This window comes from Oncorhynchus mykiss, chromosome 13 (assembly GCF_057628025.1).
Source record: "Oncorhynchus mykiss isolate SJ-2025 chromosome 13, ASM5762802v1, whole genome shotgun sequence".
Lineage (NCBI taxonomy): Eukaryota > Metazoa > Chordata > Actinopteri > Salmoniformes > Salmonidae > Oncorhynchus > Oncorhynchus mykiss.
In genome coordinates this window covers 21,677,797-21,698,132 of record NC_143034.1, presented here as the reverse complement: position 1 = coordinate 21,698,132, position 20,336 = coordinate 21,677,797, and the positions used below count along the sequence as shown (strand labels likewise).

The 20,336-nt window shown below is 43.0% G+C and overlaps 1 protein-coding gene across 1 annotated transcript; it reads right to left on the bottom strand.

Moving 5' to 3' along the window:
- Window positions 1–7,111: 7,111 nt before the first annotated feature.
- Window positions 7,112–11,949, bottom strand: LOC110515910 (Kruppel-like factor 1). The gene is made up of 3 exons (XM_036940301.2): window positions 11,400–11,949; window positions 10,072–10,996; window positions 7,112–8,456 (listed from the first exon to the last, which is right to left on the bottom strand). The coding sequence occupies exons 1-3, from the start codon at window positions 11,475–11,477 to the stop codon at window positions 8,281–8,283; spliced, it is 1,179 nt and encodes a 392-aa protein (XP_036796196.2). The 5' UTR covers window positions 11,478–11,949; the 3' UTR covers window positions 7,112–8,280.
- Window positions 11,950–20,336: the final 8,387 nt, after the last annotated feature.

Here is a 20,336-nt window from a genome sequence, read left to right as displayed (position 1 = left end):
TAACATCTCCTAATATGTATAGGTGACCAATAACATCTCCTAATATGTATATGTGACCAATAACATCTCCTAATATGTATATGTGACCAATAACATCTCCTAATATGTATATGTGACCAATAACATATCCTAATATGTATAGGTGACCAATAACATCTCCTAATATGTATATGTGACCAATAACATCTCCTAATATGTATATGTGACCAATAACATCTCCTAATATGTATATGTGACCAATAACATCTCCCAATATGTATATGTGACCAATAACATCTCCTAATATGTATATGTGACCAATAACATCTCCCAATATGTATATGTGACCAATAACATCTCCTAATATGTATATGTGACCAATTACATCTCCTAATATGTATATGTGACCAATAACATCTCCTAATATGTATATGTGACCAATAACATCTCCTAATATGTATATGTGACCAATAACATCTCCTAATATGTATATGTGACCAATAACATCTCCTAATATGTATATGTGACCAATAACATCTCCTAATATGTATATGTGACCAATAACATCTCCTAATATGTATATGTGACCAATAACATATCCTAATATGTATATGTGACCAATAACATCTCCTAATATGTATATGTGACCAATAACATGTGATTTGATTTGAAAACATGTTTCATTAAATTTAGTTACCTAACTAGTGTTAATGTACTGTATTCTGTTTGAGGAAGGAAAACAGAAAAAGGAATACGTTTGACAGGAAGGGTAAGGGTTAAGGGTTAAGGGTTGAGGGTTAGGGCTGAGGCTAGGGTTAGGGTTAGGGAAATGGCTGGGGTTAGGGTTAAACCGAGGTGTGAACATGAAGCTAGGGTTAGGGAAATGGCTGGGGTCAGGGTTAAACCGAGGTGTGAACATGAAGCTAGGGTTAGTGAAATGGCTGGGGTCAGGGTTAAACCGAGGTGTGAACATGAAGCTAGGGTTAGGGAAATGGCTAGGGTTAGGGTTAAACCGAGGTGTGAACATGAAGCTAGGGTTAGGGAAATGGCTAGGGTTAGGGTTAAACCGAGGTGTGAACATGAAGCTAGGGTTAGGGAAATGGCTAGGGTTAGGGTTAAACCGAGGTGTGAACATGAAGCTAGGGTTAGGGAAATGGCTGGGGTTAGGGTTAAACCGAGGTGTGAACATGAAGCTAGGGTTAGGGAAATGGCTGGGGTTAGGGTTAAACCGAGGTGTGAACATGAAGCTAGGGTTAGGGAAATGGCTGCGGTCAGGGTTAAACCGAGGTGTGAACATGAAGCTAGGGTTAGGGTAGGATGATTCTCCAAGAACACCAGGGAGAATTGTCACTTGTTTTCCCCTTTCTGCAGATTCTTTGTGCAGAGTGAGAGAGAAAGACAGAGAAAGAGAGTTGAATACATGTATTCATTCCTTTGAGGGGCAGTATGCATAGAGTCTGTTGGGACACTGAGTTCCAAGTTTTCCCTTACATCACCCCTCGTGGCGCGTGTTGGTTTGTGTGTGTGTGTGCACGTGTGTGTGTGTACATGTGTGATTTTCTTCTCTTTTTTCTGTTCATTTTTTTGTTTGTTTGAGAGATAATGAGAGAAAAAGAGAGAAGGGAGGGTGTAGGGAAAAGGTGGCATTATGGGCCATGACACAGCCTCTGTTCTCAAGCTACCTCCTAAATCCCTCTCTGCCTCCCTCCATTCCTCCTCTCTCCTTCCATCCCTCCTTCCCTCGGTTTTATCCTCAGAGAGCCTTACACTACATGACTATCAATGACAGGGCCGTAACATGAGATAATACGATGATGAATTATTTATTCTCTGCCCAGCTCAACACATCTGTAGGGGGTTGGGTTCCAACAGAACCCTCAGAACATTTGGAATGTTTGGGTTCCAACAGAACACTTGGAACTCTTTCATCAGTTCTCATGCCAGGGTGTCTGTGTCTGTGTCTGTGCCTCACCCTAACTCAACTCTTACCTTGCCTCACCCCTTGGCCCAGCTTCACTCTCTTAGGTTAGCATCGGTCCTACCAGGGTTGAGCACATTCAGGAAGTAAACTGAAATTCAAATTCAATAATGGAAAAAAGTGCATTTATTTTCAATGATTTGTCAAACAACTGAAAAGGATAAGCTATTTATTAAAAAAGTTGTTTAATTTATGAAGTTTATATTCAAATAATTACTTCAATTTGAATTGACTCCAACCCTGGCTCTTACAGTAACCAACAGTAACCAACAGGTACACATACTGAGGTCAGCCTTCTCATCCCTGGGTGCTATGTCAACATTGCACCATTTGGCAAATACCAACAGTTTATGTCCTTGAGACAGTGCGTCCAGTGTAATCATTGATCATGCATCATCATGAGTGGGGGACTTTTTTGAGTGGGCAAATGTTTGTATTAGGCCTACTGTATGTAGGCCTACTGCCTACTGCATGTAGGCCTACTGCCTACAGTATGTGTGCTTTTCCAATGTAGCACAAGACTAGATATCTGGCTTTGACATCAGTCCACTTAGGCCTACCTATAAATCTATGGAAATAGATAGCCTGACCCTGCATCAACTTTGACCTTGCTTCACCCCTGACCCTGCTTCTAACTAAGGCCTACATGCTCCGGTCCGCATCTCTCCTACAGCAACAAACAGGTACAAATACAGACATCAGCCTTCTTATCCCTTGATGTTCTGTCAATATCACACTGTGCCCATTATGAGTAGTAATCATCAATATGATGAAGCTTGGATGTCAGTTCACTGACCCTTTTAAATAAATAAAAACACTGTTTATAAAAAAACATTTAAATCCATGCTTGTGTTCAAACTGTGATCCGAATATGATGAGATGTGTTTGTGTGGCGTTTTGTCGAAACCCGAAACCCGGTATGTGAACAAACAGACAGATGTGAGTTTTAGATCACATTATCATGTGGATTTGGAATCAAATGTGGTCTGTTATGACGGTGAGAGACAACATAGTCTGTACGAATGAGAGTGGGCGTGTGAGAGAAAGAAAGATTGACGGAGGGAAAGAGAGAAAAAGAGATTAAGCGAGAGAGAGAAAAAGAGAGTCATAGAGACAAAGAGACAGAGCGAGAGAGAGAGAGATAAACAAACATAGTGATGAGCTCCATCTGACATAATGTGGGTGAATCACCACAGTGCGGCTGGGTTATGTAAAGAGATCCCCTCTCTCTCTCTCTCTCTCTCTCTCTCTCTCTCTCTCTCTCTCTCTCTCTCTCATCCCTCCTGCCTGCCTGCCAGTAGAACAGAACACAACCGCTCTGTGAATAACACCATCTGACCAACAGCAAACACAGTCAAGTCCATGGGCCCCATCACATTCAGCAGATGCCCAGATGTGGACCGCAGCAATGCAATGCAGCTATCTCCCCATTCTCTTGTTGGTGCTAGTTCTGCCCATCAGCAAGGGAGACTATGTTAGGGCTGCGGTCAATGCCACCGTACTTGACACCAAAGGCAATCCAACTCAAACTGCAACCAAGGACGATGGCTTGTATGGCTACAATTCACCACAATTGAAGCGGAAAGGAATCGCGATTGCACCTGCACCGAATCATGGAGTGGTGGAACGCCAGGGCTGTGACCCCTAAACACACTTACTGGTTCCCCCCGGACAGGACACTGGGTGGCCCTGCTGCAGCGTGGCAACTGCACCTTCAAGGAAAAGATATTCAACGCCCCCGTTGTGCTCGTCCACAACAACAGCTCCCAGGAGGCCACCGCCCTAATGGCCCATGAAGGTACGGCTGATACGGTGGCTGTGATGACCACCGAGTATACGGCAAGTAGATGGTGGGCCGGCGAGAGGAACCTGGCGGTGCTGGTGACCGTCGTGGTGGGCTGGCCCGTCTCGGGCAAGAACATCAACTTCTCCACTATAGGAAGTGGAGGCTACACCACGTTCTTTACTGCCATGTCTTTGTGCTTAATACCATTACACCTCTGTTTTACCACTTAGATACTCGAAGTACAACCAATCAAACCAACTAAGAAGGGATGTACTTGATATGCAGTGGTGGAACTAGAGTTCGGGTGGGAAGGGGGGTCCATTGACCATGACATAAAATGAGTGTGTGTAACCCTAACCTGGCATCTAAGGAGCATGAATGAATCCTATGATTGCTGATTAGAGATAGAAGTGATAATTGACTTAACCCAGAGTTCTTCAATGTGACAGATAGTGTGGTCCAAAAGGGTTACTTCACTAGAATTCTTTAACATGAATAGTTAGTGTCTCTACCTTGGAACTGAAGCTCAATTTCTTTCTTTCTTTCTTTCTTTCTTTCTTTCTTTCTTTCTTTCTTTCTTTCTTTCTTTCTTTCTTTCTTTCTTTCTTTCTTTCTTTCTCTCTCTCTCTCTCTCTCTCTCTCTCTCTCTCTCTCTCTCTCTCTCTCTCTCTCTCTCTCTCTCTCTCTCTCTCACACACACACACACACACACACACACACACACACACACACACACACACACACACACACACACACACACACACACACACACACACAGTATTCACATTCTGGAGAGACTTAAGGTCACTCTGTTGTCATGAATATATAATCTGAGTCTATAAGTGTTGAACATCCAAAATAGTTTCAGAAAACGAAGCTCAAGCACCAAGGAGATGAGATGCATTTGTGTGTTACATAAATTACATAGTTTATTTATTTCAAATAGTACATTTACAAAAAACACACTGCAATTTGGCATACCAGGTATCAAGCAGAAACGGAGTTGAAAAATACAAATAATTTTGGTGTCCATTAATATTACAAACGTACAGTATCATATTTATGCTCATATATATTATGTTACAGTAACTAATAGCAAAGACAATTTGCCTAATCAAGACCAAATTAAATCTGTGTGACATGATACCCTTTGGATTGATCATTTTAGAATGTCAGTGTACTAGCTAGTACACAGTGCAGGTTTTAATCATGACCAGAGGGACCACCTATGTGCCAAATTATCCTAGGTAGATTTAAAACAGCATAATTCTGCGGTTCTGGTGAGAACTGGCTAAATGTTTCACAAACTCATCCATGTTGAGGGAACGTGCCCTCCTTGACTCAACACTGAGAATTCTGAGGTGACTTAGCCTATAGAGCTGAAAAAGTGTGTGTGAGCAAGGAGGCCTACTAACCTGACTCAGTTACACTAGATCTGTCAGGGGGAATGGGCCAACATTCCTCCCAACTTATTGTGGGAAGCTTGTGGAAGGCTACCCGAAACATTTGACCCAAGTTAAACAATTTAAAGGCAATGCTAGCAAATACTAATTGAGTGTCTGACCCACTGGGAATGTGATGAAAGAAATAAAAGCTGAAATAAATCATTCTCTCTACTATTATTCTGAGGCAACAGCATATCTGCCACGCTGATCCTCAACGCGGGGGGGCCTCAGGGGTGTGTGCTTAGTTCCCTCCTGTACTCCCAGTTCACTCACGACTGAGTGGCCAAGCACGATTCCAACACCATCATTAAGTTTGCTGACCGCACAACAGTGGTAGGCCTGATCACCGACAACGGAGGTCAGAGACCTGTAGTGTGGTGCCAGGACAACAACCTCTCCCTCAATGTGAGAAAGACAAAGGAGCTGATCGTGGACTACAAGAAAAGGAGGGCCGAACACGCCCCCATTCACATCGATGGGACTGTAGTGGAGCGAGTCGGGAGTTTCACGTTCCTTGGTGTCCACGTCCCCAACAAACTATCATGGTCCTGTTGGGTTCTGAGAATATGAAATATACTCATTCATGTCACTGAGGGAGAGAGGGGTAATGTGTAACGTTTACATTATGTCAGGATATGTTATTGTTAGCCATCAGGGCATCTATGGGAGGAGAAGAGACACAGTCTGGTACGAGTCAATATGACAGCTGTGAGTTGGGGAGGAGTGAGCACTTTGGGGCAGAGATCAGGTCAGATGAAGTGAGGAAGAACAGATATCACTAAGGTTTTGACTAGCAACAGAGATGCACTGGCTGTTCAGATGTGTAGGAGGAGACTCAGCATAGGAGAAAGGGTTAAATATCAGTGCTTTTGTGAATATGTCTTCTGTCTGTCCAGCTGTTCGATCCTCTGGAAGAATAAACCTGGTTTAAGCTTTCATAGTGTCCGTCGAGTTCTTACTCTGATATTTAGAAACTAACAGTCCAAACACACCAAGACAGTCGTGAAGAAGGCACGACAACACCTTTTCCCCCGCAGGAGACTGAAAATATTTGGCATGGGTCCCCAGATCCTCAAAATCAAAAAGTTATACAGCTGCACCATCGAGAACATCCTGACCGGTTGCATCACCGCCTGGTATGGAAACTGCTCCCCCCCCCCCCCCCCCCCCCCACAATTGTTTTTACACTGCTGCTACTCTCTGTTTATTATCTATGCATAGTCACTTTACCCTTACCTACATGTACAAATTACCATGACTAACCTGTTATTTTAGTGTGTTACTTTTATTTCATTTTTTACTTTAGTTAATTTAGTAAATATTTTCTTAACTCTATTTCTTGAACTGCATTGTTGGGCTCGTAAAAAAAATACTAAATGATAAAAAATAAAAACAAATATTTGATGTGTGTGAATGGTCCAACACACAAAGGACATCCAGCCAACTGGACACAACTGTGGGAAGCATCGGAGTCAACTTGGGCCAGCGTCACTGAGAAACGTTTTCAACACCTTGTAGAGTTCATGCCCCGACGAATTGTGGCTGTTCTGAGGGCAAACTGCGGGTGCAACTCAACATTAGGTAGGTGCTCCTATTGTTTTGTCCACTCGGTGTATACGTTCTTGCGCTTACACTTGCACTTATCTTTTGTTACTATCACTGACTTTGTTGATATTGTGGAACAGTTTGACTTACTATGACTGTGATATGTGGTTGGCTTACCTACCTTAAGATGAACGCATGAACTAAGTTGCTCTGGATAAGTGTCTGTTAAATGACTAAAAAGCCAAAAAATGTATCACTTCATAATATCCCTATAGAACAGAGACATCTAGTGGTTAAATTATACATTTGCGCTTCACTCGTACACATTTATTGAATTAACTTACATTTTACTTAGAAATGAGAAACAACTCAATCATGCAGAGTCAAATAAATGTATTAAAATGAGCAGATTATACAAATAAAACCTTTCAGAAAAGTTTAAAGCACTCAATTACCAAAGTGATATAAAAAGTATGACGTTATGAAATATATTAATATGAAAAGCATTGCAAATAAATACATTTATTCAATTGGAAATTATACAAAATTGATCTGCTTGGTGTATTTTCAATGTGGTTCAGTTGACATGATCTGTCTCCATGAAATTAAGAAACTAGTAACTTTTACCACATGAAAAGTTGATATCTTAATCAAATCTTAACCTTAATTCAAGAAACATCTTAGCCTTAATAAAAAATAATATCTTTAGATAATTTACAGGAAATATTAAGATCCATAAATATAGTGTTGGATTCTGGAAACAACCCATATTTGTATGAAGTTCCTTATACAATGTTTCAGCCAGAATGACACTCCCCAGTGACACTGTCTGTCTGCTCAAACCCTACACCCCAACCCGAGTACTCTGTTCTGTCACCTCTGGTCTCTTGCCCCTCCCTACCTTCAGGCTCTGCTCAAACCCTACACCCCAACCCGAGTACTCTGTTCTGTCACCTCTGGTCTCTTGCCCCTCCCTACCTTCAGGCTCTGCTCAAACCCTACACCCCAACCCGAGTACTCTGTTCTGTCACCTCTGGTCTCTTGCCCCTCCCTACCTTCAGGCTCTGCTCAAACCCTACACCCCAACTTTAGCTGTTTATAGTGTGTGGACAACGTGTGTGTGTCCACTGTATGTCTTTGAGTAGTCTCCTCTTCATCCATGATAACCCTACTCTGCCTAGTAGTTGCGTGTGCACCGTGTGTGTGTTGATTAGATTAGTGTGCGAGTGAGAGAAAGAGAGATAGAGAGAGAGCGAGAGAGAGAGAGAGAGAGAGAGAGAGAGATAGGAGATGAGAGAGAGAAAGAGAGAGAGAGAAAGAGAGGAGATGAGAGAGAGAGAGAGAGAGAGAGAGCGAGAGAGAGAGAGAGAGATAGGAGATGAGAGAGAGAGAGAGAGAGAGAGAGAGAGAGAGAGAGAGAGAGAGAGAGAGAGAGAGAGAGAGAGAGAGAATGAGAACCAGAATGAGAGTGTGTGTATACAGGTACACACATATTAGTGTGTATGTTCTCACACAGCCCCAGTCATACCCATCCTCCACTCCTCTCATCATGTGTGTCTCTTCATGTGCAGGGCCAGGTGGTCTGAGCGGGAGAAGGCTCTCTGACACTGCAGACACGCGTAGGGTTTCTGACCCGTGTGTTTACGGTAGTGACGGGTCAACTCGTCTGAACGGGCAAACTTCCACCCACAGCCCTCCCACGTACAGTGGTATGGTTTCTCCCCTAGGGAATCAATAGCACACAAAAGCAACCAGTGTCAAAATCAGTTGGCTCATAAGGGACTTGTTTTAAACACTCCGCAGCAACTGTAGTCCCTCTGTTGATACAATGTGTTGATAATTCACAGTGTAAATTGTATTCTGTTCAATAGGGTTAATGCAATCAAAGATCCTTGGGACGTCCATACCCTAACCCAAACATAACCCTTACCTAACCCTAACCCTTTCCTTAACTGTTTAACATTTCAACTTCAATGGGTTCAATGAGTCAGAGTTGGGACGTCCCAAGGATCGTTTAGACTTTTTCTATTCAATAGCCATTACTACTAAAAACCATGAATCATTATTCATCCATATGAAGTTGTCCATCATGCAGTTCTGCCTATTATCCATAATGTATTCTAATCCCTAGAATATGCATTACTGCCTCAATATCTGTGTAATGTATTCTAATCCCTAGAATATGCATTAATGCCTCAATATCTGTGTAATGTATTCTAATCTCTGTATTTTTACCTGTGTAATGTGTTCTAATCTCTGTATTCTTACCTGTGTAATGTATTCTAATCTCTGTATTCTTACCTGTGTAATGTGTTCTCTTATCTGTATTATTACCTGTGTAATGTAATCTCTGTATTCTTACCTGTGTAATGTATTCTAATCTCTGTAATGTATTCCAATCTCTGTATTCTTATCTGTGTAATGTATTCTAATCTCTGTATTCTTATCTGTGTAATGTATTCTAATCTCACCTGTGTAATGTATTCTAATCTCTGTATTCTTATCTGTGTAATGTATTCTAATCTCACCTGTGTAATGTATTCTAATCTCTGTATTCGTATCTGTGTAATGTATTCTAATCTCTGTATTCTTATCTGTGTAATGTGTTCTAATCTCACCTGTGTAATGTATTCTAATCTCTGTATTCTTATCTGTGTAATGTATTCTAATCTCTGTATTCTTACCTGTGTAATGTATTCTAATCTCACCTGTGTAATGTATTCTAATCTCTGTATTCTTATCTGTGTAATGTATTCTAATCTCACCTGTGTAATGTATTCTAATCTCTGTATTCGTATCTGTGTAATGTATTCTAATCTCACCTGTGTAATGTATTCTAATCTCTGTATTCTTATCTGTGTAATGTATTCTAATCTCTGTATTCGTATCTGTGTAATGTATTCTAATCTCACCTGTGTAATGTATTCTAATCTCTGTATTTGTATCTGTGTAATGTATTCTAATCTCTGTATTCTTATCTGTGTAATGTGTTCTAATCTCACCTGTGTAATGTATTCTAATCTCTGTATTCGTATCTGTGTAATGTATTCTAATCTCTGTATTCTTATCTGTGTAATGTGTTCTAATCTCACCTGTGTAATGTATTCTAATCTCTGTATTCTTATCTGTGTAATGTGTTCTAATCTCACCTGTGTAATGTATTCTAATCTCTGTATTCGTATCTGTGTAATGTATTCTAATCTCTGTATTCTTATCTGTGTAATGTGTTCTAATCTCACCTGTGTAATGTATTCTAATCTTTGCTTTCTTATCTGTGCAATGTATTTTAATTGATGTATTCTTACCTGTGCAACGTATTCTAATTGATGTATTCTTACCTGTGTGTGTGCGGAGGTGAGCCTTGAGGTGGGAGCTCTTGGTATAGGTCTTACTACAACCTGAGTATTCACAGCTGTGTAGAGCAGCTCTCTTCTTCGCCACAGTCCTGCGGCCGTTCTTCCCCTCCACGCCACCAGGGGGAACCCCTGAGGAGGTGATAGTTAGGTGGGGCTGCTGGTGCTGGGAGTAGGGGAAGTGGTTGGAGGAGGCTTGTTGGTGGTGGTGGCCATGGAGATTGTAGTCCCTCTGGTTGCGGTATAGACCCAGGTGGTGGGGGTAGTTTTGGAGGAAGCTGTAGTGTTGGGTTCGAAATTCAGAGGTCATAGAAGTTGTCATGGAGACAGGGGCTTGGAGGAATCTGCCATCTTGAAACGTCACCATGGAAGTGTGTTGTTGGGGGTAGTAGTGTCCCATTCCAAAGTCCCATGATTTGGCCTTAGTGAGGACAGCAGTGGCTCTATCTCTGCCATGTCCCTCCTGGTTGCCTCCGGGGTTGAAACCATACTGGTCCACGTTTGGTTGAATGGGGAATGATGATAATGATGATGATGAGCGAACCTGTTGGTTGTAAAGTTCTGGTATGCCTGAACCAATGGTCTCCAAGGGGGTGAGCAGCTCAACCATCAGGCTACTGCTGCCCGTATGAAGCCTGTCTGGACGTATTTGGTCCGTCAACACCCTTCCTCCATCATGGTAGAGTCCAGTTTGGTCCGGTTGAAGAAGTCGCTGAGTGTTGTAGTCCAGAGAGGGGTTCAGCTCAGGTGATGTGCTGCTCCAGTCAGACAACAAGAACTCCATGTCCCATGAGGTTTCACTTTCATCGTCCAGGTGAGGAAGAACTGGCTGCTGGTCACTGGTGTTGCCAGGTGACGTCCTCTTGGTTTGAGAGTCCAGACTGAGAGCGCCATCCTCAAATTTCCACTCCTTGTGTGACAGTACAAAAACATCAGTTCATATCGAGCCTCTCTTACTAACTTCACATAAATGTGGAAATAACCAAACAACACCCACTGACAAATTAAAATAACTATTTTATAATTAAATCCTACTTTTGTAGTAACTTTCCAAATAAAATCCATTTGATATTTGAACAGATCTTAAATCAAAATCCACATATTGTATTAAATGTGTTGGGGATATGAGGCTGTGCTCACAGGGCCTCTTCATTGCGAGTCAAAACAATTTTGTTTAAAGAAAAGTTGATGGCGTTTAGACACTCTGCCGTTAGCCCCAAGACTCACCCTCTTAAAACAAAGATATACAAGTGACAACACTTTTAATTGTTTCGGCAAAATGTAGAAACCAAATAAAAGTAACAAATACGTACCTTCATGTTGTCCTGAGAGTGAACAAAGTTTGAGAAGGAGCTGAAGGATGGAAGCACAGCAGCTTGTGTCCCAGCCATCTGACCAGTTAGACGTCAACTTCACACAGGTTACAGTGGTGACAGTAATGTGAGGTTTGTCTTTTCTTTTACATGACCATCTCACAATGGTTAGACTCTTGCAAACTGTAAGTGACCAGTCATCCTGAAAACAGTTACACCTGTCTGTTGTCTAGTTTGACCTGCCAAGTAGCCTACTTTCTTTTTACGGTTGTCCTCTCTCCACTCTACCCGTCAACCGTATCCCCCCCTCTTTCTCTCTCGGTTGTGAACGTGACTTCAAATCTTCTCCGTTCATGTATCTTCTGATGACCGTTGGGGGGTGGGACATAAGTGTGTGTGTGTGTGTGTGTGTGTGTGTGTGTGTGTGTGTGTGTGTGTGTGTGTGTGTGTGTGCGTGTGTGCGTGCGCGTGCGCGTGCGTGAGTGTGCGTGTGTTCTATGCCAACTCCATTTCTTACTCCAGTCCTCTCTTCTTAACCAGGAGAAAGAGTGAATGAACAGTTGTGGTAACTCCCCCCTCGCTACCCCTCCCTGTTTTTTTGATCCTGAGCAGAAATCTATGGCCAGCAAAACAATTCCAAAGAGAAAGAGAATTGAAAAAGAACAACAAACAGATAACAGTAATTCTAGCTAATGAATGTTATGGACTTTGTTTTGCACAAAACAACTGAACGTGTCATTTCAAGTGTATTGTTTCTCTGACATGTTATGGCGTACAGTGCCAGCAGAATATCATTCTGACATTGGCCTCTTCATTCAGCTTCATGAACCAACTCAAACTCCCCTCCCCCACTACTAAAACTACTACACACACATTGAGCAGCACACACACACCTCTGGGACATGTGGTTCTGAGAAGACCTGTGTGTCTAGTAGGTGATTATGTGCTAGGCTGTGTTTATCAGTGTGCATGGGGGCCCAGAGAGGCCCCTGTTTGACAACAGATAATGGTGCTGCTGACTACTGCCTGTCCTTGCTGACTGCTCCATAACACAGATAAAGACTCTCTCACTCTTTTTGACAATCTTTCACTTTCCGTCTACAGAGGAGTATTACTTGGGAAAAAAACCTTGTGCTAGAAAGGAGCTATGTAAGCTTGTTATGAATGCCCTATAGCCACTTTTTACAAATCCTGTTTATATTATGGCACCGTCGTTATAATGAATTGGTGCTATCATTGGTGTAATAAAGTTCAATGCACTGCATTGGTACACATGAATTGTAATAATAATCAGATTATATTCATGTAAAAAAGCTCAAGGACACAATGTTCATATATTCCAAGCAATTCAATTTTATTTCATTGCAAGTATTGCTTCATGCAAATATATCTAATGTTTTGCTCTGTGTGTGTGAGAGATGCAGGCAGCTCAGGTGGGGCTCTGTCATCCTTGGGAAGGTTGGAAGAGCTGGTCCTGGACCTGAAAAACCTGGTGCACTTTGTTTTATTTTTGTCTTCGGGTGGACAGACAGACAGACAGACAGACAGACAGACAGACAGACAGACAGACAGAAAAGATCCGTGTTAAAAAGAACTAAACAACACACATCTATTATGAACACACCAGACATCCATAGTAAATGATGATAATCACTCAGAAATGTCATTTTCTTTTGGATTCAATATTTTAAGAATTGTAGCTAGGTGTTTCTTATTTCTTATTTCTTCACCACCTGCTTCTCAACCTCCACGTCCTTCTCCACCTACTTCCCAACCTCCTCCACATCCTTCTCCACGTGCTTTTCCCCTCCACCTCTTTCTCAACCTCTTTCTCAACCTCCACCTCCTTCTCCACCTACTTCCCAACCTCCTCCACATCCTTTTCCATCTTCACCTCCTTCTCCACCTACTTCTCAAACTCCTCCACATCCTTTTCCATCTCCACCTCCTTCTCCACCTACTTCTCAAACTCCTCCACATCCTTCTCCACCTCCACCTCCTTCTCAACCTCCTCCACATCCTTCTTCACCTCCTTCTCCACCTCCACGTCATTCTCCACCTACTTCTCAACCTCCTCCACATCCTTTTCCATCTCCACCTCCTTCTCCACCTGCTTCTCAAACTCCTGCACATCCTTCTCCACCTTCACCTACTTCTCAACCTCCTTCACATCCTTCTTCACCTCCTTCTCCACCTCCATGTCCTTCTCCACTACCTTCTCCACCACCTCCTTCTCCACCTCCAGAGCCTTCACCTACAGAGACTCCTTCCCCAGAGGCTCCACCTCTTGAAGATCTTCCTCCTCCCACGGCTTCACCTCCGGGTAGAGGTTCAAATATACCTCCATGTAGCCGTTGAGGGCATTCATGTTTTCAATGTTATAGGTGGCATCAAAGAGCTTTGTTGACCTCCAATGGAGCTTGTGCTTGGCCACTTGGTGGTCTTGGCCAAACGCCCTCTTGTAGATCCTCATGAATTTTACACTGGGGCCGAACTGCAGACAATAGGCTGTGGTCAATGACTCTGGCAGGGGCTCAGAGAACAGCTCTTTCTCCATGGGGACATTGTCCGGGTTCTGATCAGGTTTTACTGGTTAGAAACATCTACAGTACACGTCAAAAGTTTGGACAAACCTAGAGTACACATTCAAAGGTTTTTCTTTATTTTTACTATTTTCTGCATTGTAGAATAGCAATGAAGACATCAAAACTATGAAATCCTCCACACCCTTCTCCACCTCCATCTCTTTCTCAACCTCCACCTCCTTCTCCACCTGCTTTTCATCCTCCTCCACATGTAGTAACCAACAAAGTGTTAAGCAAATCATAATACCTTTATTATTTTATATATTTATATAGGCCAGGTCATCTGATGCAGCACTTCATCGCTCTCCTCCTTCTTGGTCAAATAGCCCTTACACAGCTTGTGAGGTGTATGTTGGGTCATTGTCCTGTTGAAAAACAAATGATATGATGATGTCTCACTAAGCGTAAACCCAATGGGATGGCGTATTGCTGCAGAATGCTGTAGTATCCATGCTGGTTGTGTGCCTTGAATTCTAAATAAATCACTGACAGTGTCACCAGCAAAGCACCCCGACACCATCACACCTCCTCCTCCATGCTTCACGGTGGGTACCACAGATGTGTAGATCATCCATTCACCTACTCAGCATCTCACGAATACATGGCGGTTGGAACCAAAAATCTCAAATTTGGACTCATCAGACCAAAGGACAGATTTCCACCGGTCTAATGTCCATTGCTCGTATTTCTTGGCCCAAGCAAGTCTCTTCTAATTATGGGTGTCCTTTAGTAGTGGTTTCTTTGCAGCAAATCGACCATGAAGGCTTGATTCACGCAGTCTCCTATGAACAGTTGATGTTGAGATGTGTATGTTACTGGAACTCAGTGAAGCATTTATTTGGGCTACAATCAGAGGTGCAGTTAACTCTAATGAATTTATCCTTTGCAGCAGAGGTAACTCTGGGTCTTCCTTTCCTGTGGCGGTCCTCATGAGAGCCAGTTTCAGCATTCCAGGTGACTACCTCATGAAGCTGGTTGAGAGAATGCCAAGAGTGTGCAAAGCTGTCAAGGCAAATGTTGGCTACTTTGAAGAATCACTTTTTTGGTTACTACATGATTCCATATGTGTTATTTCATAGTTTTGATGTCTTCACTCAAATTCTACAATGTAGAAAATAGTGAAAGTAAAGAAAAACCCTTGAATGAGTAGGTGTGTCCAAACTTTTGATTGGTACTGTATATTTATATGCATTCAGGGTCTCAACTTACTGTTGAGAGTTAGAATAATAGGTACATAAGGTGCAATTTCGAAATTTGGTTGTCAGCAGTGTCGTGTTGTTGACTATCATTAAATGTGAAGACTGTATGATATCAAATCAATTCTCTATGTAACGGCTTTCTTCTATCTCCTCCTCGGACGAGGAGGTGTAGCAAGGATCGGACCAAAATGCTGCGTGGTGGTTACTCATGTTCTTTAATGTAGAAGAACAAACAAACAAATACATAACAACAAACGTAACGCGAAAACCTATACAGCCTATCTTGTGAAAACAAACACAGAGACAGGAACAATCACCCACGAAACACTCAAAGAATATGGCTGACTAAATATGGCTCCCAATCAGAGACAACGATAATCACCTGCCTCTGATTGCGAACCAATTCAGATAGCCATAGACTTTGCTAGAGAACCCCACTAAACCACAAACCCAATACCTAACAAAACCCCAGGACAAAACACACCACATACAAAAACCCATGCCACACCCTGGCCTGACCAAATAAATGAAGATAAACACAAAATACCTCGACCAGGGCGTGACACTCTATGTGTAATTTAATTACACGATTTAACTAATCATGTATCTTTAATTAACTAGGAAGTCGGGGCACTACGGGAACATGTTGTTTATAGAGTTTCAATTTCCTGAATATAACTCTTCCGATATTTTCATATCTTATCAAAACAGTCGCTTATTAATGAATTTGACCTCATTAGTCTCATTACTGAACGTAGCAAACCCTGGGATATCTGCACGAACCACAGCATAGAATCACGAATCGCCGACATACAAATTGGCTTAATTATTTATTTACTAACTAACTTAAAATAAATCACAGAATTACATAAACACACACACAAATAGTCACACATTGGTTACAACATGATACAAAGAAAAAGTCCCTAGCTGAGGAAACCGATATGACGGCTTGGTAGACAAAGGAAAGGGGTGGGGACCGCTCAAGAGCGGGAAACTCATGGAGGATTACTACACTCATAGAAATTGCTAATACTATGAACATGAATTTATTCAAAAATAAATTGCAATTTACATATTTACAAGTGTCTGCCTTTGTTGCCCTCTCTGCGGTTGCCGGTCCGTCTGCTGGATAGTCATGGAGATCAAAGCCGTATGTTGTTAGAATGGATAATTCAGACTACCATTCGGAAATGTTCTTAGATCAAATGCGTTTACCAGACTGAAGTATTAAAACAGCGGTTGTCTGAATAATTGTTCTTTCGTTTGTATATTTCTTCACCATTTCAACGTGGGAATGATCTCCACATTCTCTGGTCTTGTCCTTTGGCACAGTTGCCAACCATTTCAACATGTAGCCACCGCTTCATGTTTTCTGATCTAATCTACATTTTTTCGGAGGTGGGTTTTATACTCTGTGGAAGAAGGGGCGGTTCCAGGATGCCTAATGTGATGTCTGGTCACGTGGGAGTGGCCACTGACTTGGCTAAAACCTTTATATGAAGAACAATTTTCTCATTTAGAAGGCTAACTGTCACGAATCCCGCCGAAGATGGTGCCTCTTCCTGTTCGGGCGGCACTCGGCGGTCGTCGTCGCCGGCCTACTAGCTGGGGTTGGGTTATTTAAACCCGGTAGGCCCGCCGGCTTTTGTGCGGGCTTGTTTTCTGTTATTTGATGTGTGTGATTTCTGTGGAAGTATTTTGTTCTCGAACCGTTTCGTCCTGTTGTTTTGGACTGGGTCTTATTGCACCCGTGTGTGTGGCGTTGACCGACACTGTGGTTTTGGACTGGGTCTTATTGCGCCCGTGTGTGTGGCGTTGACCGACACTGTGGTTTTGGACTGGGTCTTATTGCACCCGTGTGTGTGGCGTTGACCGACACTGTGGTTTTGGACTGGGTCTTATTGCACCCGTGTGTGTGGCGTTGACCGACACTGTGGTTTTGGACTGGGTCTTATTGCGCCCGTGTGTGTGGCGTTGACCGACACTGTGGTTTTGGACTGGGTCTTATTGCGCCCGTGTGTGTGGCGTTGACCGACACTATGGTTTTGGGAATAAACATTCCACATATCAACTACCCTGCTCTCTGCGCCTGACCCCTCCACCCACTACTACTAGAAGTACATGACACTAACATCACATTACATCTTTTCACAAATAGTGTCATATTTAGTCATTCATTTTATACAACATTCAGATAGAAAACTAATAACTGAGAAATGTACACTTCCAGAGATACCGTTATCTTGTCCTACTGCTTTCTGATGTCACAAAATAAAACAACTTCGACAGGATTGTTCTTTAATTACCCACGGACCATTCCCACATTCTCAAAATACAAATATTGTTTAATTATTCAAACTTTTGATGTCCAAGTGTCTCTCTGTGTTCCATAGTTTACATTCCAAACTCGAACACTACAGAGCATAGAGGCAGCGTATTTGACGACCTCCATAAAACAGCCGACTTCCCGCTCTCCCCCTCGACGAGAAAGAGCTCACTGTAGAGTGGACATATGAGATAAGTAATGCGAGATATGTAAACATTCTTTAAGTGGCGTTATTAAAGTGACTAGTGATCCATTTATTAAAATGGCCAATGATTTCAAGTCTGTAGGTAGGCAGCCGCCTCTCTGTGCTAGTAGTGATGGCTGTTTAACAATACGATGTCCTTGAGATAGAAGCTGTTTTTCAATCTCTCTGTCCCAGCTTTGATGCACCTGTACTGACCTCGCCTTCTGGATGGAAGTGGGGTGAACAGGCAGTGGCTCAGTTGGTTATTGTCCTTGATGATCTTTTTTGCCTTCCTGTGACATCGGGTGTTGTAGGTGTCCTGGAAGTCAGGTAGTTTAGCCCCTTGATGTGATGTGCAGACCGCACCACCCTCTGGAGAGCCCTGTGGTTGTGGGTGGTGCAGTTGCAGTTGGAGGTGATACAGCCCAACAGGATGCTCTCGATTGTGCACCTGTAAAAGTTAGTGAGGGTTTTCGGTGACAAGCAAATTATTTTCAGCCTCCTGAGTTTGAAGAGATGCTGTTGCACCTTCTTCACCACACCATTTCAGTTTGTCGGTAATATGTACACCGAGGAACTTAAAACTTTCCACCTTCTCCACTGCTGTCCCATCGATGTGGATGGGGGGGGGGGGTTCTCCCTCTGCTGCTTCCTGAAGTCCACGATCATCTCTTTTGTTTTGCTGACATTGAGTGAGAGGTTATTTTCCTGACACCACACTCCAAGGGCCCTCACCTCCTCCCTGTAGGCTGTCTCGTTGTTGTTGTTAATCAAGCCTACCACTGTTGTGTCATCTGAAAACTTGATGATTGAGTTGAAGGTGTGCATGGCCACGCAGTCATGGGTGAACAGGGAGTACAGGAGGGGGTTGAGAACGCACCCTTGTGGGGCCCAAATGTTGAGGATCAGTGGAGTGGAGATGTTGTTTCCTACCTTCACCACCTGGGGGCGGCCCGTCAGAGAGTCCAGGACCCAGTTGCACAGGGCGGGGTCAAGACCCATGGACTAAAGCTTAATGATGAGTTTGGAGGGTACTATGGTGTTGAGTGATGAGCTGTAGTCAATGAACAGCATTCTTACATAGTTATTCCTCTTGTCCAGATGGGACAGGGCAGTGTGCAGTGTGATGGCGATTGCATCGTCTGTGGACCTATTGGGGCTGTAAGCAAATTGAAGTGGGTCTAGGGTGACATGTAGGGTGGAGGGGATATGATCCTTGACTAGTCTCTCAAAGCACTTCATGATGGCAGAAGTGAGTGCTACGGGGCGATAGTCATTTAGTTCAGTTACCTTGGTTTTCTTGGGAACAGGAACTATGGTGGCCATCTTGAAGCATGTGGGGACAGCAGACTGGGATAGGGATTGATTGAATATGTCTGTAAACACACCAGCCAGCTGGTCTGCGCATGCTCTGAGGACGTGGCTAGGGATGCCGTCTGGGCCGGCAGCCTTGCGAGGGTTAACATGTTTAAATGGTTTACTCATGTCGGCCATGGAGAAGGAAAGGCCACAGTCTTTGGTAGCGGGCCACGTTGGTGGCACTGTATTGTCCTCAAAGCGCGCAAAGAAATTGTTTAATTTGTCTGGAAGCAAGACGTCAATGTCCGCGACGGGGCTGGTTTTTAATTTTGTAATCCGTAAATGTCAGTAGACCCCGCTACATACGTCTCGTGTCTGAGACGTTGAATTGCAACTCCACTTTGTCTCTGTACAGACGTTTTGCCTGATTGACTTAAGGAGGGAATATACAACCATATTCCCAGCCACCTTGCTATTGTTAAATGTGGTGGTACATGCTTTCAGTTTTGCTTGAATGCTGCCATCAATCCACGGTTTCTGGTTAGGGAAGGTTTTAATAGTCCCAGTGGGTACAACATCTCCTATACAGTTCCTTATAAACTCGCTCACCGAGTCAGTGTATACGTCAATGTTGTTCTCTGGGCTACCCAGAACATGTCCCAGTCCACGTGATCGAAGTAATCTTGAAGCGTGGAATCCGATTGGTCAGACCAGAATTGGATAGACCTACGTACGGCGCTTCCTGTTTTAGTTTCTACCTATAGGAGGGGAGCAACAAGATGGAGTCATGGTCAGATTTGCCAAAAGGAGGGCGGTGGAGGGCCTTGTATGCATCGCAGAAGTTAGAGTAGCAATAGTCGAGCATGTTCCTCGCTCGTGTACTGCAATCGATATGCTGATAGAATATAGGTAGCCTTGTTCTCAAATCAGCTTTGTTAAAATCCCCAGCTACAATAAATGCAGCCTCAGGATATATGGTTTCCAGTTTGCATAAAGTCCATGAAGTTCCTTAATGGCCGTCTTGGTATCTGCTTGCTATGGGATTTACACGGCTGTGACAATAACTGAGGGGAGTTCTCTTGGATGATAATACGGTCGGCATTTGATTGTGAGGAATTCTAGGTCAGGTGAACAAAAGGACTTGAGTTCCTGTATGTTGTTACAATTACACCATGAGTTGTTATGAAACTTGCACCCATCCCTTCTTCTTACCATAGAGATGTTAATTCCTGTCGGCGCGATGCTGAAAATCCCGTTGGCTGTACTGACTCCGACAGCATGTCCCAAGCTAGCCATGTTTCCGTGAAACAGAGTATGTTACAATCCTGGGTATCTCTTTGG

Excerpts from the sequence above, each read along its gene's own strand:
- LOC110515910 (XM_036940301.2), bottom strand. The coding sequence starts at position 11,477 with ATGGCTGGGACACAAGCTGCTGTGCTTCCATCCTTCAGCTCCTTCTCA. Across the intron at positions 10,997-11,399 it reads ACTCTCAGGACAACATGAAG|GAGTGGAAATTTGAGGATGG; the intron begins GTACGTATTTGT and ends CTGTCACACAAG. Across the intron at positions 8,457-10,071 it reads TCACCTCCGCACACACACAG|GGGAGAAACCATACCACTGT; the intron begins GTAAGAATACAT and ends TTGATTCCCTAG.